Genomic DNA, 19,198 nt, shown 5'->3' on the forward strand with positions numbered 1-19,198 from the left:
GAGGGGGCCTGGAGGAGGAGGGGCCTGGAGGAGGAGGAGGGGCCCTGGAGGAGGAGGGGCCTGGAGGAGGAGGGGCCTGGAGGAGGAGGAGGGGGCCTGGAGGAGGAGGGGCCTGGAGGAGGAGGGGCCCTGGAGGAGGAGGGGCCCTGGAGGAGGAGGGACCTGGAGGAGGAGGGGCCTGGAGGAGGAGGGGCCTGGAGGAGGAGGGGCCTGGAGGAGGAGGGGGCCTGGAGGAGGAGGGGCCCTGGAGGAGGAGGGGGCCTGGAGGAGGAGGAGGGGCCTGGAGGAGGAGGAGGGGCCTGGAGGAGGAGGAGGGGGCCTGGAGGAGGAGGAGGGGCCTGGAGGAGGAGAGGGTTCTGGAGGAGAAGGGGGGCCCTAGAGGTGGAGGGGGACCTGGAGGAGGAGGAGGGGCCTGGAGGAGGAGGAGGGGCCTGGAGGAGGAGGAGGGGCCTGGAGGAGGAGGGGCCTGGAGGAGGAGGAGGGGCCTGGAGGAGGAGGAGGGGCCTGGAGGAGGAGAGGGTTCTGGAGGAGAAGGGGGGCCCTAGAGGTGGAGGGGGACCTGGAGGAGGAGGAGGGGCCTGGAGGAGGAGGAGGGGCCTGGAGGAGGAGGAGGGGCCTGGAGGAGGAGGGGCCTGGAGGAGGAGGAGGGGCCCTGGAGGAGGAGGAGGGGCCTGGAGGAGGAGGGGCCCTGGAGGAGGAGGAGGGGCCCTGGAGGAGGAGGGGGCCTGGAGGAGGAGGAGGGGCCTGGAGGAGGAGGGGCCTGGAGGAGGAGGAGGGGGCCTGGAGGAGGAGGGGGCCTGGAGGAGGAGGAGGGGCCTGGAGGAGGAGGAGGGGCCTGGAGGAGGAGGAGGGGCCTGGAGGAGGAGGAGGGGCCTGGAGGAGGAGGAGGGGCCTGGAGGAGGAGGAGGGGGCCTGGAGGAGGAGGAGGGGCCTGGAGGAGGAGGAGGGGCCTGGAGGAGGAGGGGCCTGGAGGAGGAGGAGGGGCCTGGAGGAGGAGGAGGGGCCCTGGAGGAGGAGGGGGCCTGGAGGAGGAGGAGGGGCCTGGAGGAGGAGGGGCCTGGAGGAGGAGGAGGGGGCCTGGAGGAGGAGGGGCCTGGAGGAGGAGGAGGGGCCCTGGAGGAGGAGGGGGCCTGGAGGAGGAGGAGGGGGCCTGGAGGAGGAGGAGGGGCCTGGAGGAGGAGGAGGGGCCTGGAGGAGGAGGAGGGGGCCTGGAGGAGGAGGAGGGGCCTGGAGGAGGAGGAGGGGCCTGGAGGAGGAGGAGGGGGCCTGGAGGAGGAGGAGGGGGCCTGGAGGAGGAGGAGGGGGCCTGGAGGAGGAGGAGGGGGCCTGGAGGAGGAGGAGGGGCCTGGAGGAGGAGGAGGGGGCCTGGAGGAGGAGGGGCCTGGAGGAGGAGGAGGGGCCTGGAGGAGGAGGAGGGGGCCTGGAGGAGGAGGAGGGGCCTGGAGGAGGAGGAGGAGGGGGCCTGGAGGAGGAGGAGGGGCCTGGAGGAGGAGGAGGGGGCCTGGAGGAGGAGGAGGGGCCTGGAGGAGGAGGAGGGGCCTGGAGGAGGAGGGGGCCTGGAGGAGGAGGGGCCTGGAGGAGGAGGGGCCTGGAGGAGGAGGAGGGGCCTGGAGGAGGAGGGGCCTGGAGGAGGAGGGGCCTGGAGGAGGAGGGGCCTGGAGGAGGAGGGGGCCTGGAGGAGGAGGGGCCTGGAGGAGGAGGAGGGGGCCTGGAGGAGGAGGGGGCCTGGAGGAGGAGGGGCCTGGAGGAGGAGGGGCCTGGAGGAGGAGGAGGGGGCCTGGAGGAGGAGGGGGCCTGGAGGAGGAGGGGGCCTGGAGGAGGAGGGGGCCTGGAGGAGGAGGAGGGGCCTGGAGGAGGAGGGGGCCTGGAGGAGGAGGAGACCTGGAGGAGGAGGAGGGGCCTGGAGGAGGAGGAGGGGCCTGGAGGAGGAGGGGGCCTGGAGGAGGAGGAGGGGGCCTGGAGGAGGAGGGGCCTGGAGGAGGAGGAGGGGCCTGGAGGAGGATGAGACCTGGAGGAGGATGGGCCCTGGAGGAGGAGGGGCCTGGAGGAGGAGGGGGCCTGGAGGAGGAGGGGCCTGGAGGAGGAGGAGGGGCCCTGGAGGAGGAGGGGCCTGGAGGAGGAGGGGCCTGGAGGAGGAGGGGCCCTGGAGGAGGAGGGGCCTGGAGGAGGAGGGGCCCTGGAGGAGGAGGGCCCTGGAGGAGGAGGGGCCCTGGAGGAGGAGGGGGCCTGGAGGAGGATGAGACCTGGAGGAGGATGGGCCCTGGAGGAGGAGGGGCCTGGAGGAGGAGGGGGCCTGGAGGAGGAGGGGCCTGGAGGAGGAGGGGGCCTGGAGGAGGAGGGGGCCTGGAGGAGGAGGGGCCTGGAGGAGGAGGGGCCTGGAGGAGGAGGGGCCCTGGAGGAGGAGGGGCCTGGAGGAGGAGGGGGCCTGGAGGAGGATGAGACCTGGAGGAGGATGGGCCCTGGAGGAGGAGGGGCCTGGAGGAGGAGGGGGCCTGGAGGAGGAGGGGCCTGGAGGAGGAGGAGGGGCCCTGGAGGAGGAGGGGCCTGGAGGAGGAGGGGCCTGGAGGAGGAGGGGCCCTGGAGGAGGAGGAGGGGCCTGGAGGAGGAGGGGGCCTGGAGGAGGAGGGGCCCTGGAGGAGGAGGAGGGGCCTGGAGGAGGAGGGGGCCTGGAGGAGGAGGGGCCTGGAGGAGGAGGGGCCCTGGAGGAGGAGGGGCCTGGAGGAGGAGGGGCCTGGAGGAGGAGGGGCCTGGAGGAGGAGGGGCCCTGGAGGAGGAGGGGCCCTGGAGGAGGAGGGGCCCTGGAGGAGGAGGGGCCTGGAGGAGGAGGGGCCTGGAGGAGGAGGGGCCCTGGAGGAGGAGGGGCCCTGGAGGAGGAGGGGCCCTGGAGGAGGAGGGGCCTGGAGGAGGAGGAGGGGCCTGGAGGAGGAGGAGGGGCCTGGAGGAGGAGGAGGGGCCTGGAGGAGGAGGGGCCTGGAGGAGGAGGGGCCTGGAGGAGGAGGAGGAGGGGGCCTGGAGGAGGAGGGGCCTGGAGGAGGAGGAGGAGGGGCCTGGAGGAGGAGGGACCTGGAGGAGGAGGAGACCTGGAGGAGGAGTGGGCGTGGCAGGATGGACCTAGCCAGGGCCTGCACTCTGACTCAGGGACCAGGGACTGGCTTTGCTGTCAGGGCACTGAGGGGGAGGCGGGTATGTGGGGGTTGGGTGACCCTAATGTCCCGGACTGTGAGGGGTAAGTGTCAGGGTCACTGCTGGGGTCCTGCCTTTTGGCCCGGGCCCAGCTCTGCAGACTCCTAGCTGGGCCCCTCTCCTGAGCCAGGTTCACGGCCGACGTGGTGGGCATCTACTACGAGAGCGACCAGGTGGTGGAGGAGGACCAGGAGCTGCAGGACTTCGTGAAGGACGTGTATGTGTACGGCATGCGGGGCAGGAAGGCCTCAGGTAGGGACTCGCCCAGCTCTCCCCAGTCCTCTTCCCGCTCCTCCCTGCACCTCCGAGTGTCCGTGGGCAACACTGGCCTGTGACATTCACCTGAGCACCTGGTGCTGAGGCCACAGTCCCCGAGACCCCAGAATGCCTCATGGGGACATTTGGGGGCTTTCTGTGACCCTGTTAGCCCAGGTCAGAAACATCGGGACACTAGGCCAAGCCGGTCCCTCCAGCCCTGGTGTGGGGGACCCCAGGGAGGGCTGGGGGTGGGGGGAAGGGCTCTGTTGGCTGGGTGTCCCTCCTGGGAGGTGGGGCCTTAGTGGGCCTGTGGCTCCACCTCAGGTTTCCCCAAGTCCATCAAGACCAGGGAGAAGCTGTCGGAGTACCTGACGGTGGTGATCTTCACGGCCTCAGCCCAGCACGCAGCAGTGAACTTCGGCCAGGTGGGCAAGGGCAGGGCCAGCCCTCTTGGAGGGAAATTGCCAAGGTCACCTTGACCTTGCCTGCTACTGACCTGCAGTCTCCGCCAGCCAGCCAGCCCATCAGCTAGAGGAAGCCAGGTGGACCTCAGGTGTCCTCGGGGCCGAATCGGGTGCTCCCACAGCCGCACGAGGGGGCTGCCGCCTGGCTGCTGGGCCCTGGGGGAGTGGGTGGGTGCCCAGGTGGGAGGCGGGAAACATGGTGGCAGCAGCTGCATTGCCTGTCTGTGGCTCTCCCTGCAGTATGACTGGTGCTCCTGGATCCCCAACGCCCCCCCAACCATGCGGGCCCCGCCGCCCACGGCGAAGGGGGTGGTCACCATTGAGCAGATCGTGGACACACTGCCAGACCGAGGCCGCTCCTGCTGGCACCTGGGTGCCGTGTGGGCGCTGAGCCAGTTCCAGGAAAATGAGGTGAGGCCGTGTGCCCTCCTGGTGGGCAGGTGGCCCCAGGTGCAACCCACTCCTCAACTGCGGGGCTTTGTGATTCAGCCTCAGGGTGGCCCCTTGCCCTCCTGGGTCCTCACCTTCCAGGAAGTGGCCCCTGAGGGCCTCAGGCCGGAGGCACGGGGGAGCTGGGCGGCTGGGCAGACAGCGCGGAGGACTCTGTGCCACTGGTGACCTCCCCACAAAGCCCCCACCCCCACCCCCACCACCGCCCCAGCTTCGGACAAAGCTCTCTGTGTGGGTTTCTCCTGCCCAGAGGGTCTCCCAGACATGCCCATGCACATGCACCTCGCTTAGCTGAGACCCAGAGCTGGGCACTCAGCAGACACAGCCTGGCCATTAGCTGGTGCTGCACAGGCGACTGCCAGGCCCAGACACGTGGGCGGTGACTTCAGGGCATTTGCTGTGCTTTGGTCCCTTGCTAATGTGTATGGATACGTGTCTTTGCATGTGTTCAGTGGAATCAGAGGAGACACTCCTAGCAGGGGAACTTCTTGGTCAAAGAATGTTGAGACTGAGCTGCCCTCCACAGACTAAATCCGAAATCCCATCATCCCCCTGAGATGCTTCTCGCTCCCTTTCCAGCCCTGAATACGACACTTCCTAGCTTTAACAGTCCAATCATGTTTTTTTAATATGTCCAGTTCTCATCTGTGTGAGTGTGTGGACGAGCACACCATTGGCAGGGGAGGGGCCAGCGCTGGCTCCTCTGCTCCTGCCACCTGGAGCCTAGACAGGCAGGTAGGGTGCTGGGCAGCACAGGCAGGTGGGACTCCACGGCCGTGCTGGGACCAACAGCCTCCACACCTACCTGCACCGTCACATGTCCTTACAGCCACCCGGAGCAGGGCAGTGATGTCTGCCTTCTGTCTGTCTGTAACCCCACCCCCTCCCCGGAGGCCTCCTCAGGGAAAGCTGGGAGGGAGGTGGCATTCGCCGTCTCAGCATTCTCAGCAGCAGGCAGAGGGTGACTCCCAAGGGATGCTGTCCATGCGTGGGACAAGGTCTGTCAATTAGCATCGCTGCATTGCAGCGTAACCTGTCTGTCTGTCTGTCCCGGCTCTCAGCTATTCCTGGGCATGTACCCGGAGGAGCATTTCACTGAGAAACCCGTGAAGGAGGCCATGACCCGATTCCGCAAGAACCTCGACGCCATCGTCAGCGTGATCGCTGAGCGCAACAAGAACAAGAAGCTGCCCTATTACTACTTGTCTCCAGACCGGATTCCCAACAGCGTTGCCATCTGAGCGTCTCACTCCAGGTGGCCGCCCGTTCCCGTTGTTGTTCGGCACCCAGACTCCAGCTGGTTCAGCTGGGGAGGCTCCCGAGGCGGCCAAGGGGCAGGCCTCCTGGCCTCTCTCCCAAGCTCACCAGGAGTCCTGGGGATTCTGCCCTCAGGCCCCAGGCTCACTGGCTTCACACCAAAGGCTGCCCAGGGTGGGCCACAGGATAGCTAAGCTTCAGTGCACATTCCTTTTTTATTCTTCAGTCTTGAGTGAAGCCCATAGTCTGATCAAAGAGGCAACACTGCAGGGACCCCTCCTTCACAGAGTGAGATGGTGTGGCCTCTGTCCTACGCCTCGCTCAGCACTTCTACACCAGCCAGTCAGGATGGCTGATAGGGGCTTCCTGTTGGAGACATGGAATGACTAGTTTCTGTTCTATTTATGCGTAGTTCCATTTCTTGCGTGTAATACATGCCCAAGTAAAGAATTGGTTGTCACAAAAACAAAATGCATTTAAAACAGGTTTGCTTCCACATGCTACATTCCAACCAACTCAGACACACACACAAAAGTTATAATCACTGTGATTCCATCTAGGCCAGGAGTGGGGAACCTTTTTTTTTTTTTTTTTAAATTCAGAGGTGAAACTTTTTTAAAAAATATATTTTATTGATTTTTTACAGAGAGGAAGGGAGAGGGATAGAGAGTTAGAAACATCGATGAGAGAGAAACATCGATCAGCTGCCTCCTGCACACCTCCTACTGGGGATGTGCCTGCAACCAAGGTACATGCCCTTGACCGGAATCGAACCTGGGACCTTTCAGTCTGTAGGCCGATGCTCTATCCACTGAGCCAAACTGGTTAGGGCTGGGGAACCTTTTTTCTGCTAAGGGCCATTTGGATATTTAGAACATCATTTGAAGGCCACACAAAGTTACCAACTTAAAAATGAGCCTGCTGTATTAGGTCAAACGTTTAATTAACTCACCCCAATGCCTTGGCAAGATCAAACCAAATGATCTTGCCGGCCGTACATGGCCCATGGGCCGGATGTTCCCCACCCCTGATCGAGGCAAAAGCCTCCCAACCAAACCCAAGGAGAATAAATACAAAGTAAGCCACACTTCAGAGTCAAACTCCTCAAAACCAGAGTTAAAGAGAAAATCTTGAAAGCAATGACACAGACAACATGCAATGGAATAATTTTATTTACAGGTGGATTTTTCATCAGAAGACAATGGAACATTGGGCCAGAAGACAATGGAACAGCTTTCTTTTTAAAGCATTAAAAGAAAACAATCACCCACACAGAATTCTGTAACCAGCAAAAAATATCCTTCAAATATGGAAATAAAATAAAGTTTCCAGTAAATTAAACTAAGAGAATCTGTGGCCAGCAGATCTCTATTACAAGAAATGCTAAAGGGAATTCTATAGGCTGAAGGGAAACAACACTTGATGGACACTCAGATCCTCAGGAAGGAAGGGAGAGGATCAGAAATGGTAAATATTTATTAAACTAGAGGCCCGGTGCACAAAAATTTGTGCACTGGTGGGGGGGGGGGCGAGGAGAGGGGGTCCCTCAGCCCATCCTGTGCCCTCTCGCAGTCTGGGACCCCTCAGGAGATAATGACCTGCTGGCTTAGGCCTCCTCCCGGGTGGCAGAGGGCAGGCCCAATCCCTAGGTGCAGCCCCTGGTCGGGCTCAGAGCAGGGCCGATTGGGGAGTTGGGGCGCTGCCCCCTGTCATGCACAGAGCAGGGCGGATCAAGAGGTTGTGATGCCACCCCTAGTCACACTCAGGGTACAGCCGATTGGGGGGTTGGGGCACCGCCCCCTGTCACACTCAAGGCAGGGCCGATGGGGAGGTTTCAGCGCCACCCCCTGTCACACACAGAGCAGGGCCGATCAGGGGGTTGAGGAGCTCCCCCCTGTCACGCACAGAGCAGGGCCCATCAGGGGGTTGAGGAGCTCACCCCTGTCACTCACAGAGTAGGGCCAATAGGGGAGTTGGGGCACCATCCCCTGTCACACACAGAGCAGGGTGGATCAGGGGGTTGGGGTGCTGCCCCCTGTCATGCACAGAGCAGGGCCCATCAGGGGGGCTGGGGCTCCGTACCCTGTCACGCACAGAGCAGGGTCGATCAGGGGGTTAAGGAGCTCCCCCCTGTCACTCACAGAGTAGGGCCAATAGGGGAGTTGGGGCACCGCCCCCTGTCACACACAGAGCAGGGCGGATCAGGGGGTTGGGGCGCCACCACTGTCACACTCAGGGCAGGGCCGATGGGGAGGTTATGGCGTCACACACAGAGCAGGGCCCGTGAGGGGCAGGGGTTGGGGCGCCGCCCTCTATCACCCACAGAGCAGGGCCGATCAGGGGGTTGGGGCGCTGCCCCCTGTCACACACAGAGCTGCAGGTTGATCAGGAGGTTGGGGAGCTCCCCCCTATCAGGCACAGAGCAGGGCTGATCAGGGGGTTGGGGCGCCTTCCCCTGTCACGAACAGAGAAGGGCAGATAGGGAGGTTGTGGCCCCGCCCCCTGTCACACACAGAGCCTCAGGGCGATCAGGGGGTTTGGGCGCTGCCCCCTGTCACACTGATCCCAGTGCTGGGAGGCCTTGTGGCTCCGCTGATCTGGTGCTGGGAGGCATATTACCCTTTTACTATATAGAATAGAGGCCTGGTGCATGGGTGGGGGCTGGCTGGTTTGCCCTGAAGGGTGTCCTGGATCAGGGTGGGGGTCCCCACTGGGGTGCCTGACCAGCCTGGGTGAGGGGCTAAGGACCGTTTTCAGGCTGTTGGTTGACTGAAGCTCCCAACCGCTCCTTTTTTTCTTTTTTCTTTTTTATTCTGGGCCAGCTTTAGCTCTGAGGCCTCGGCTGCTGAAAGCAAGTTTCTGGCCTTTGTTTACCTTCTGTATTTGATACAATGTTGCGGTCCGGCTGGCTGAAGCCCGGCTGACTAACGCAGGGTTTCTGGGGTTTTGCTTAGCTTCTATATTTGCAACATAGTTGCTTAGAGTTGCAGCTGAGAGGCCGGCAAGTTAGGCGGGGAACATTGGAGTCCTCAGTCACTGAAGCAAGCAAGCCTCCTGTTAGCTTTAAGCTGCCTGGCTGCCGGCTGCCATCTTGGCTGGCAGTTAATTTGCATATCTCCCTGATTAGCCAATGGGAAGGGTAGTGGCCGTACGGCTAATTACCATGTTTCTTTTTTATTAGATAGGATTAAGAGACTTTCCTACTCTTAATTCCTTTAAAATATAGATGACATTTTAGAGCAAATACATAGGTTTACATCATACATATAAAGATAGCATAAAATACAATGGGTATTAAATGGACTTTTTCATTGACATGGTTTCTACATTTTATATCAATTGGCCCAATATTCTAAGTAATTGGCAAAATTTTAAGTGGGTATATTATAATCACTAAAAATAATATATAGCTAAAAACCAATAGGTGGTATTCTAAACTATGTAAATAAATGAAAAAATAAAAACAGAGGGGACAAACAGAAATCAAATTATAAAATTGTAGACACAGAATCAACCATATCAATAATGACATCTAATGTTAATGGACTAAAAACTCCTACAAAAAAGCAGAGATTATTGGAATAGATTTTAAAAAATCAGTACCCCACTGCAGTACCAGCTTTCTCTACATTAACCTTGATGCCCACGAATAGGCTGGCTCATATTTAAGAGCATTTTCGGGGACAGGAAGTGGGGACAGTACACCGTCAGTACACCTGAGCAGCAGCTTCCCCCACGGAAAATACCATCTCCAAAGTGACCGCTGAGCCAGCGATGGGCTTCCTTAGCCCAACTCTGAGAACCCACTCCTCCCCTTGCCCCCCTGAAGGGCATCACATCTGGCTTCACAGGGTAACAACCAAGCTACACTCACCGCGGAGTCCCTGTATGAAGGAGACCGGGTTCTGTGTTCATTTAGGTCAGCATGTGCTTTCCACTGCGGATGCAAGAGGGACCCAGAGGGGCCACCCAGTGAAGAGATGGTTTGTGTTTTCTCCACTCGGTGAACGGAGAAGTTCACTCAAGCCATGGACTTCCAGGCTTGTTGTCCAGGGCAGATGTGTTGACCCACATATTTTCTAGGTCCCAAGTTGCACTGAAAATACTGAGGAAACACCAGAAGGTTCAAAGCCCAGTTTGTGTTATGTTCACCCCGACAAAGCTCAGCTGTAGGTAACACCAGGGCTGTAGTGATGCCTCACCCATTTCAAGTTAAATCAGCTCCACATATTTGATTGAAACCAATGATACTAGTGCCTTTGACCAGAATCCTAGACACAGATTTTCCCCACATTTACATAAATTATTTACCCTGCTAGCTGAGTAAGTAACATTAAAAGCAATACCCAGCAATATGCTATATACGACAGACCCACTTTCAATATATAGCAGGGTCAGCAAAATTTCTTCTATACATATTTTAGGTTTGGCAGGCTATCTACAATTTGTTGCATTTTTTTAAAGCAACCCTTTAGAAATGTGAAACACATTGCTGGCTCAAGGGCCTTACGAAATCAGGCCGAGGATGGATGTGGCCAGTGGCTGCAGTGTGACAGCCCCTTGGACAAAGGGACTGGCAGTGTTTGTGAGTGGCAAGTAAGCACATGACAGGATGCACATACAGATGATCAACACAGTTAGTCGTTAGGAAATGACACATTAAAAGCACAATGCAACATGATGACACATCTGCAGGAAGGGTTGAAGTCCTTGTGCGTTGTGTTGGTGACTGACAACCCAAATGTTGGCAAGCATATGGATTAACCTTCAGATGTTGTTGGTGAGGATATAATGGTCCACCTGTTTTGGAAAACACGTGTTTGGTTTCTTATAAAACTAAACATATCCCTACCCTTTCTGAACCAGCATTCCTAGGTATTTACCCAAGAGAAATGAAGACACTTATTCACAAAAATATTCTTAGCAGTTCTACTCATACTAGCCAAAAACTGTAAACTCTAGTATCCAGCAATAAGAAAATGGATGAAGTGTTTGGTTTATATATACAATGGCCTATCAATCTATAATAATAAAAGTGTAATATGCTAATTAGACTGGACGTCCTTCCAGATGAAGCTGGGGCTACAAGGGAAGCCCAGGTTCCAGGTGCCAGAGAGAAGCCAGTGCCGGTAGCCAGGGGAAGGGAGGCCTACTCTTGCATGAATTTCGTGCATCAGGCCTCTAGTCAACAATAAAAAGGAATGAGCTAACATTCAATAGTATGGATGAAACTCAAAAGCAATGCGCTAGCAGAAAGAACTCTTATATAAAAGTGTATGTACTGTATGACTCCATTAAAATTAAGCTCTAGGGTAAGCTAAAACCAAGAAATCAGAGCCTTGTTTGCTTGGGAGCAATGGGATGAGGTGGACTGAAAAGGCCATCAGAATTCTCAGGACTGAGGTAATGTTCTGTATGTTGATAGCAGGTTGGGTTACATAGGTACATACATTTGTCAAAACTCATCCAATGCTGTCTGGAGATCTGTGCCTTTTCCTCTGTAAATCTAGCTAAGAACAAAAAGAACCATAAACCAGCATGGAACTCTAGGTAACAATATGCAGACTGGAGTGGTTGCAGTGAGATGTACTTACAGCTGCAATCTACTCTGAAATGCAAGAAAAAAATAAGTTGATGGGTGGGTAAAGTGGTGCATAGATGGGCTATATGGTCAAGCATATATAACTTTAACTGCAGAACCTAGGGCATGTGCATGCTCACTGTACAATTATTTAAACTTTTATATTTCAAACTAGAGGCCCGATGCACGAAATTTGTGCACGAGTAGGGTCCCTAGGCCTGGCCGGAGATCAGGGCCGATTAGGGCCTTCTGGCTGCCAGCCGGGGCCTTCCTTTGTTCTGGGCCGCCCCCTGGTGGTCAGTGCATGTCATAGTGAGCTATCAAATTCCCAGTCAAATTCCCAAGGGGACACTTTGCATATTAGCCTTTTAGATTACTCATAATAAAGTGTTGGAAAAAACTCACAAATTGTACTTCTTTGCCACTTATATAAAAGCAGAGTGTTAATGTTCTTACATCATAAAAGTCACCCATGATTCAATGTAAAATACAAATAAAAATCCAAGCGAAATGGTCAAGGCATGGAAATTGACATCAGCAGAAATGAGCAGCATACAAAAGATGCTCAAAATCATGTATCTGGGAAATGCAAAGCAAAACATCAGTGAGATATGAGGGAATCATTTCTGTAACAATTTTAAAAATACCCACATATTGCCATGCCGGGGAAGAAACTCATAGTTTCACAGTGGGAAGATAAGGGAATAATTTTGGGGATCAGTTTTACACCTTAAAATGCCTTCATCCCATTTTTCTACATCTAGGAATTTATCTTCACAACGACCCACACACACCAAAGTATACAAAGTTAATTTCAAGGGTGTGACTTTCTGCCTTGTTTCTTAAGCAACCTAAAATCTATAGCAATGAGGATTTCGTTGACTAATTTAATTTAGTGAACTTAATTCTGCATTAGTTAAAAAGAATAAGGTAAATACAGATGTTCTGACAGAAAAGTATTAAACTGGTTAAGTGAAAAAAGCAAGCCACAAAGTTATATGTCATATGATCTCAATAAGCACATGCATCCTATATAATAAAAGCCTAATATGCAAATAAACCGAACGGCAGAACGACCGGTTGCTATGACGTGCACTGACCACCAGGAGGCAGACACTCAACGCAGGAGCTGCCTCCAGCCCGCAGGCCCTAGGCCAGCCAAGGCAGGTGCCAGTGGGGGCCCCTGATCGCCCTACTGGTGGACCCACAGATTGGCCCTGATCGCCAGCCAGGCCTAGGGACCCTTCCCATGCATGAATTTCATGCACCGGGCCTCTAGTTTTATATAAATTTCAGATTATTAAAAATAGGTGATGCCTCCACTGCCCATGTCTCAGCCCCTGCCGGGCCCTGTCTGCAGCCCACCTCCCAGCATGCCCTGCTGAGGGCCTTTCCCTGGGGAAGGGGCTAGGTTTGATCTTCTTATGTTTTATTGTGTTGACATATGCCTTCCCCTCCCCTCTTAAAGGCCAGTTATCCTGTCATCTGTCAGCTCTATTTCCGTTCCAGGGTTCATCCTCCTCCCGCCAGCCGATGCTACCAAACAAGGGCCCATGGGCTTGCCGCTTGTGGCCCAGAGAGCCGAGGCCCGAGGCACCAGGCTGTCCCTCAGAAGAGGATTCATTTGTCAGGCAGCCAGCATGCAGACCAGAGCCAAGCTCAACCAGTCTGCTCCCTGCCGAGGTCGGGCTGGGTTTTTAGGGTTAGGGGACAAGCGGGCATACGAAGGTGCTGGCGGGCAGGTTGGCAGCTTTGGAACTAGGTCGGTTATGGGAAGGTACGGTAGGGCTCCTGCATGGGGGCCTCCTGTGCCACGGACACCTTGCATGGAGTCTGGTGCTTGAACTCTCGTCGTGCCCGGTCCTCTGGCTCCGTGGGAAGGGGCACCTGACTCCGGGTCTTCCTGAGCAGGAGGGCACATGTGTGGTACTATCTCTACAATAACTCAAAAGTTGCATTAATTTCCAACCTGTTACCAGCGTGCTGTTTCACGGACCACTTAGTGCGGAGCAGTGGGCGCACTTGGGCAGCGTGAGCTGGGCCCCAGTGCCCACTGACCCCCCCGCCCCCCTTCCCCGCCCTGCACCAGCTGCTGGACTTCCAGCCTCAGGCAGGAGCAGGAGCGGATCCTTTGAAAAGGGAGTAGAGGTGTGCCGGGGGTAGAGGTCACGCCAGTGGAGTCCGGGACCTTGTGCCTCCCATTGCATTTCTGCTCCAGAGGGAAGCAGGGGGGATGCAGGCTCCCCGAGGCCAGCGGCAGCTCTGCCAGCTCAGGAAGGCATGCTCTTCCTCTGCCCTCCCCTCTCAGCTCTTTCCCAGGAGCTTCTGAGGTGGGGGAAGTGACAGGCCCTGGAGGCACCTCCGACAGGGGCTGTGACCAACAACTCTAGGGGCACCATGCACAGACCAAACGTTTTCTACAAGGGGCCACGCACGTAAGTCTTTTAGGCTTTGCAGGCCAGATCTGTCCCAACTATTTAACTTTGCCATTAGAGCAAGAAATCAGCTGAATACAATGTGTACATGCATGGACGTGGCTGTGCGCCTCTGAGTTTGTTTACAAAACAGAAGGTGGGCCTGCGATTGGTCCCCACCCATGACACAGAGGACTGAAAGTGCCCCCTACACCCCACCACTGGATCAGGGCAGAAAGGCCTGAGGTCTGAAGCCTGCTGGCAGTGAGGCAGCTGGAGTTTCTTCAACCAAACTCACTGAATTCATCCAATCCCCCAAGCACAGAGCTCCTCCCAGGCAGCCCACCTCACCTTCTTCCTGAGGCTGATTCCTCTCAGCTCCACCTCCTCACCCTCCTGACCACAGCTGAGCTCAGCTCAGGGCAGGTCGTTCCCTTCCTCCCACGAGCGCACTCTGCTGTGGCCCGCGCTCCTCTGAAGACCCAGGTCTGGGGTCTCCTCTCTGCAGAAGGAAGACACTTGGCCAAGTGGCCTCCTCAGCTCCCGAGTGTCCCGGGAGCCCACGCGGTGCCCCTGTGGACGAATTCTCCTGGCTCCCTGGGCTACAGTATGCCCGGGACAGCCCGGCCTCCCCTTCACCTCAGGCACCCAGGTAGCCTGAGAGCAAAGCTCTGCAGTCTCCAGACGGGAGGATTGGGGCACTGCCATCAGTCAGGGATGCAGCTAAGCTACCGCCAGTAATCCTGCTCCCCCCCACCCCCCCAACCTGGTCTCTTACTGGCCTGTGGTTTAGTAACTGTTTCAACAGTAAGGCTGGTTAAGCAACTGGCTGCTCCAAGGGTCATGCTGCCACGCACCCTGATCTTGAACCCACTTCTCAGGAGGTGAGTTCAGTGCAGCCTGGCTGTTTCACACCAGCACCCCTGTGTGAACTGCTTGTCTGCACTCCCACGTCCCCACACCCTCCACTGAGCACCAGCACCTGGGGGAGGGGCCTCCCTGGCTGGGACAGGTGAGGATGATTCCCCCAGAGGGGCGAGATTTCTGCCCCTGATGTGCAAGCCAGAGGATCTCCCGCTTGCAGGGAAACACTTTCATGGCCACACTTTTTAAAGAAACGTTTTATTGCTGCATTTAGACACTCCCGAGGATTATTCAAGTGGTAATACTGAGAAACAGCGAACACACAAAAGGGTACAAAACTCGACATCAGAGAACGAGAAACTCCCCAAGTGCCTTTTAGAAACTATGCCACACGTGCCAGTGAAATTTGGTTTTTATTAACAATCAACATTCTAGAAACATTGCATCTAAATAGGTGGTGAGCTGTTTAGGTCTTCCCTGGTCGAGAGATGGAAGCTGCCTATTTCAAATCAGACCAAAGGGTAACTATTTCAAACGTGTCTGCATCAGGCCAGCTCCCCAGCATCATGGGTGTCTGCCCTGCAGTGCCCAGGCCTCCCAGCGGGCAGCTGCCCACCAGGCCCAGGAGCTCCAACCCCGTCAGGCATTGCCCGAGGCTCGAAGTGGCCCACTGCCTGCGGCCTGCACACCTGTAGCCAGGAAGGGTGCACCTGAGGTTTGAAAATTAGACCCATACGGCTGACAAACATGGATTGGAGGGGGGAAAAAAGTGGGAGAAGGCATGCTAGAGGCCTGGAGTAGGAAGAGACCTTTTACAGTTTTTAGGAAAGTTTTAAACTCGGGCACAAAACCCAAATTACTGCTGGCAGCTGAAGAAGTCAAAACCCCTTGAGTTGTGCTGTAACTTTGGGGGAATAAAGGCCACATCAGGGAAGGCTGGTGGTGACTCCCGAGGGCCGTTTCAGCTCCTCCTTGCAGGCCCACAGGTCCCAGCCCTCTTGGCCCCGAGACCTGCAAGCTCCCGGTAAAGCCAGGTACAAAGGAGGGGGAACCAGGGATTAACCCCCAAAGTACTTAGAGGGCAAGTGAGAGACTGAAGGGAACGCTGGCAGCTCCGCTGTCCCCACTGGGTGGCAGCACAGCACACGCTGCCGGGCCGCGTGCCTCCTTTAGGCCGGGAAGAGCAGAGCTGGGACTGAGGAGGGGCAAAGGCTCAAGGAGACCCGCAGGCCAAGATGGCGAGGGAGCACCTGTGTGTCCTTCGGGGGAGGAAGAAGGGCTTGGGAACCTGGCGGCAGGTGATGAGAGGGTGGCGGGCCTTCCTGAACAGCAGCAGGAGGTTCACATAAAACCCTGTTGGGCGTGAGAGCAACACAGTGGCGGTCACAGGGCGCCTCCCTGCCTGTCACAACGGGTGCCAGCCTCATGGGGAGGCTGCCGGAGCTGCTGGGGCCGGAGCACACTTACCCCTCGGTGGGAAGTCTCTGTACTTTTCAAGTTCAGCATAAGCCGTTCCCTCGGGGCAGAAGGCACGACCCCACTTAAAAACCTACCCGTCTTCACCTGACACTCATCCGCGGTCAGAGGGGGACAGAGACGGCCGTGGCGAGGCCACTCCTAAGGGGCAGCCGGGGATGACCAGGATTCAGCAACCCTGAGTGAATGGTCCACCTGGTCACAGGCTGAGGGGGTGGGTAATTGCACTTTGGGCTGGATGGGGCCTGGGAGACAGCGAGAGGGAGAGCTGACCCGTGTGCAGGGCTAGGCCGCGGCCCTGGCTGCCCAGGCGAGGAAGGCCGCGCAGAGCCGCTCCTCAGATCAGAGCCCGGGACCCTGAGTTGGATCCCGGGGGGAGGAGGTGGCAGAGGGCAGTCTGCTCCACGCGCTCCCCAGGGCTGACACCCTGCGGCCTCCTGGCTTTCCTCTCAGCACACAGGCCAGGCGTCAGGCTCAAAGCACTAGGGCACCCCCCGCCGCCCTCCCCCCCCCCAGGAGGTGGGCACCGGGAGGCAGAATCGCTGGGAAAGCGAGCACCTGGGCAAACCCACACTGCACTGAGGTCCTCCTCGCCTTCTCCTGGCGTTAACCATGTCCCTGGGCAATGACACTGATTTTAAAAACAGAATTTTAAATAGATTCTTTAAGGGACAAAAGCCATTTGACGGTAGTGATTTTGGTTTTGTTTGTTGTATGAAAAATGGAAGGGAGAGCATCCCTGAAGACAGAACAGACTGATCGCAAGGCCAGGGCCCCAAAAAGATCATCTCTGTTCAGTCCAGTTAAGGCGGCCAGGGCTGGGGTGTGGCTGAGGGCAGCGACACAGTGAGCCATGGCAGTCGCTGCCAGCCAGCCTGCCTGCCTCTGCCTTGGGCAGCACCTCTGGAGCAGGAGCTGGCCGAGGCGCAGGGGTCCCTGAGACCTGCGGGGTGCACCCCCAGGCCAGGTGGGCATGCCTGCTCTTCAGTGTGAAGCCAGCACAAGGCAGAGGCTTGTCTGGAAAGGAATGGTTTTTAAATATTCAGTTTTGTTTTAATTACTCACTTTTCCTTTCATTTAGACCCCATAAGCCCTTTCTTTTCAGTGTTGACAAAAAAAGAAATGTTTGTAAGACTTGTCATAACACAGGCTTGAAACCACAGAACTATGCTCAAGTCGCCATTTAGAATCCATTCATTCCCTGAAATGTTAGGAGAGAGCGTCAGACCTATTGTCCTGCTTTATGGTCACAAGTCCCTTTAATGGACACAGAGGAGATGTCACGTTTCTTAGAATACGTAAGGCAGAGAGGGTTTCAGATCTATTATAACATGAAGTGATCGTCAGGGTTGTGAAGAGGTTTCCAAATGAAACATTCTTTTAAATATCAGTCTTACTGGAAACATAAAATTAAGATTCTCCTTTTGTAAAGTGCTGTTTGCTTAGTGGCTCGCCTGCCACCACACACAGAGCGCCACGGCCACCTGCTGGGGAGGACGCAGGCAGTGTGGGCAGCGGGAGCACCTCTGGGCTCTCCCGGGAGGAGGGGTCCTCGCACCGTGACGACACTCCGAGCGCTGCAAGCCAGGCTGGGCCTGCTGCCAACCAGGCGAGCTGCACCTCAGGGCCCGGTGCCCCCCTGCTCCTGCGCCTCCTCAGCCTGACACCTTATTCTCTCCTTCTGCTCAAGACCATGCCAGCTCCCCGTCGGGTGTCATGGGCTCTGCCTCCCCACCCCCCAATAGGCCTGCTGCGGAAGTGGTGCCCAGGCACACGGCCTCCGTGAGCTCCCCAGGAGATCCAGCAAGGAGGGCTGAGGAGAAGAGGAGCACCGACAACAGTCGCCGGCCGGCCGGGCTGTGCTAACAGCATGGGGAGAAGGTGCGCGATGGCACGTCCGGGAAGGCCGCTCCCTCCCCACTCAGACGGGGATGATTTCCGCTCCGGCGTCCTCGGGTTCTGTGCAACTGGAGTTGGTGTCGGAATGGCAGACTCCACGCCCATCTTTATTTTCAAAGTTGGGCTCCGAGAGGGCAGGTTTTTCAAAAATATTCTTTTTGCTTGTTTCTGGACAGTTCTGAACATAGATTACTCTGTTGTAAGCCTTGAGTCTCTTCCATAATTGTACATACACTTTGCACTGAACGTACATAAAGAGAAGTCCACCCGTAAAGCCGATGGCCACCACCACCAACTTAGTCCAAAAGGGCCACTCTAAGATTCCTGGAAGGGAAACACCAGGTAAGCCTGTCAGCTGACATTATTTAAGATCTGAAGAGATAAAACACAACTCAGGAACTTCTTATAACCCATGGATTCTTAGCTCATCAAAGCTTGCTCCCTTGCAAGAGGGCTGGGAGGGGCCATTCCTTTTCATCCTGTCCTTCCAGGGGGCAGTTCACGGAGATTCTCTCCCTCCGTGATGGCCTCTCTTCTGACTGGACCTTAGAAACCGCTCACACCAAGAAGCAAGAGGGACAAACCAACAGGATGGCTCTTGCCTTACCGCTGGTGGCCCTTCCAGAAACCCGGGAATGAAACAACCTGGAGTCACGCTCAATCCGAGCCCCCTCGTCCCCGCACACACCTGTTACCTGCCCCTGTGCCGAGTCCCCTGGTCCCCGCACGTACCTGTCGCCTGCCCCTGTGCCGAGTACCCTGGTAACCGGCATGTACCTGTCGCCTGCCCCTGTGCCGAGTACCCTGGTAACCGGCATGTACCTGTCGCCTGCCCCTGTGCCGAGCCCCCTGGTCCCCGCATGCACCTGTCGCCTGCCCCTGTGCCGAGCCCCCTCGTTCCCGACACGTACCTGTCGCCTGCCCCTGTGCCGAGCCCCCTCGTCCCCGGCATGTACCTGTCGCCTGCCCCTGTGCCGAGTCCCCTGGTCCCCGCACACACCTGTCGCCTGCCCCTGTGCCGAGTACCCTGGTAACCGGCATGTACCTGTCGCCTGCCCCTGTGCCGAGCCCCCTCGTCCCCGCACGTACCTGTCGCCTGCCCCTGTGCCGAGCCCCCTCGTCCCCGCACGTACCTGTCGCCTGCCCCTGTGCCGAGCCCCCTGGTCCCCGGCACGTACCTGTCGCCTGCCCCTGTGCCGAGCCCCCTCGTCCCGGCACGTACCTGTCGCCTGCCCCTGTGCCGAGCCCCCTCGTCCCCGCACGTACCTGTCGCCTGCCCCTGTGCCGAGCCCCCTGGTCCCCGGCACGTACCTGTCGCCTGCCCCTGTGCCGAGCCCCCTGGTCCCCGGCAC

At 57.3% G+C, this 19,198-nt stretch overlaps 2 protein-coding genes across 5 annotated transcripts in view; one reads left to right on the forward strand and one right to left on the reverse strand.

Annotated features, from left to right (window-relative positions):
• Positions 1-7,079, forward strand: part of ALOX5 (arachidonate 5-lipoxygenase) — a 47,507-nt gene extending 40,428 nt beyond the window's left edge. The window contains exons 11-15 of the mRNA XM_070433156.1: positions 3,314-3,430; positions 3,761-3,866; positions 4,146-4,316; positions 5,417-5,610; positions 6,792-7,079. Of these exons, the coding sequence (XP_070289257.1) occupies positions 3,314-3,430; positions 3,761-3,866; positions 4,146-4,316; positions 5,417-5,596 (574 nt within the window). The 3' untranslated portion in view covers positions 5,597-5,610; positions 6,792-7,079. The remainder of the gene's footprint in view (positions 1-3,313; positions 3,431-3,760; positions 3,867-4,145; positions 4,317-5,416; positions 5,611-6,791) is intronic.
• A 7,634-nt stretch (positions 7,080-14,713) lies between these two features.
• Positions 14,714-19,198, reverse strand: part of MARCHF8 (membrane associated ring-CH-type finger 8) — a 111,864-nt gene continuing 107,379 nt past the window's right edge. For all 4 annotated transcript variants that reach the window (XM_070433159.1, XM_070433157.1, XM_070433160.1 and 1 more), the window contains one exon: positions 14,714-18,170. In XM_070433159.1, coding sequence (XP_070289260.1) covers positions 17,869-18,170 — 302 coding nt within the window. In that variant the 3' untranslated portion in view covers positions 14,714-17,868. The remainder of the gene's footprint in view (positions 18,171-19,198) is intronic.

This window comes from Myotis yumanensis, unplaced genomic scaffold (assembly GCF_028538775.1).
Source record: "Myotis yumanensis isolate MYYU_CA2020_CCGP unplaced genomic scaffold, mMyoYum1.0.hap1 SCAF_13, whole genome shotgun sequence".
Taxonomy (NCBI): Eukaryota; Metazoa; Chordata; class Mammalia; order Chiroptera; family Vespertilionidae; genus Myotis; species Myotis yumanensis.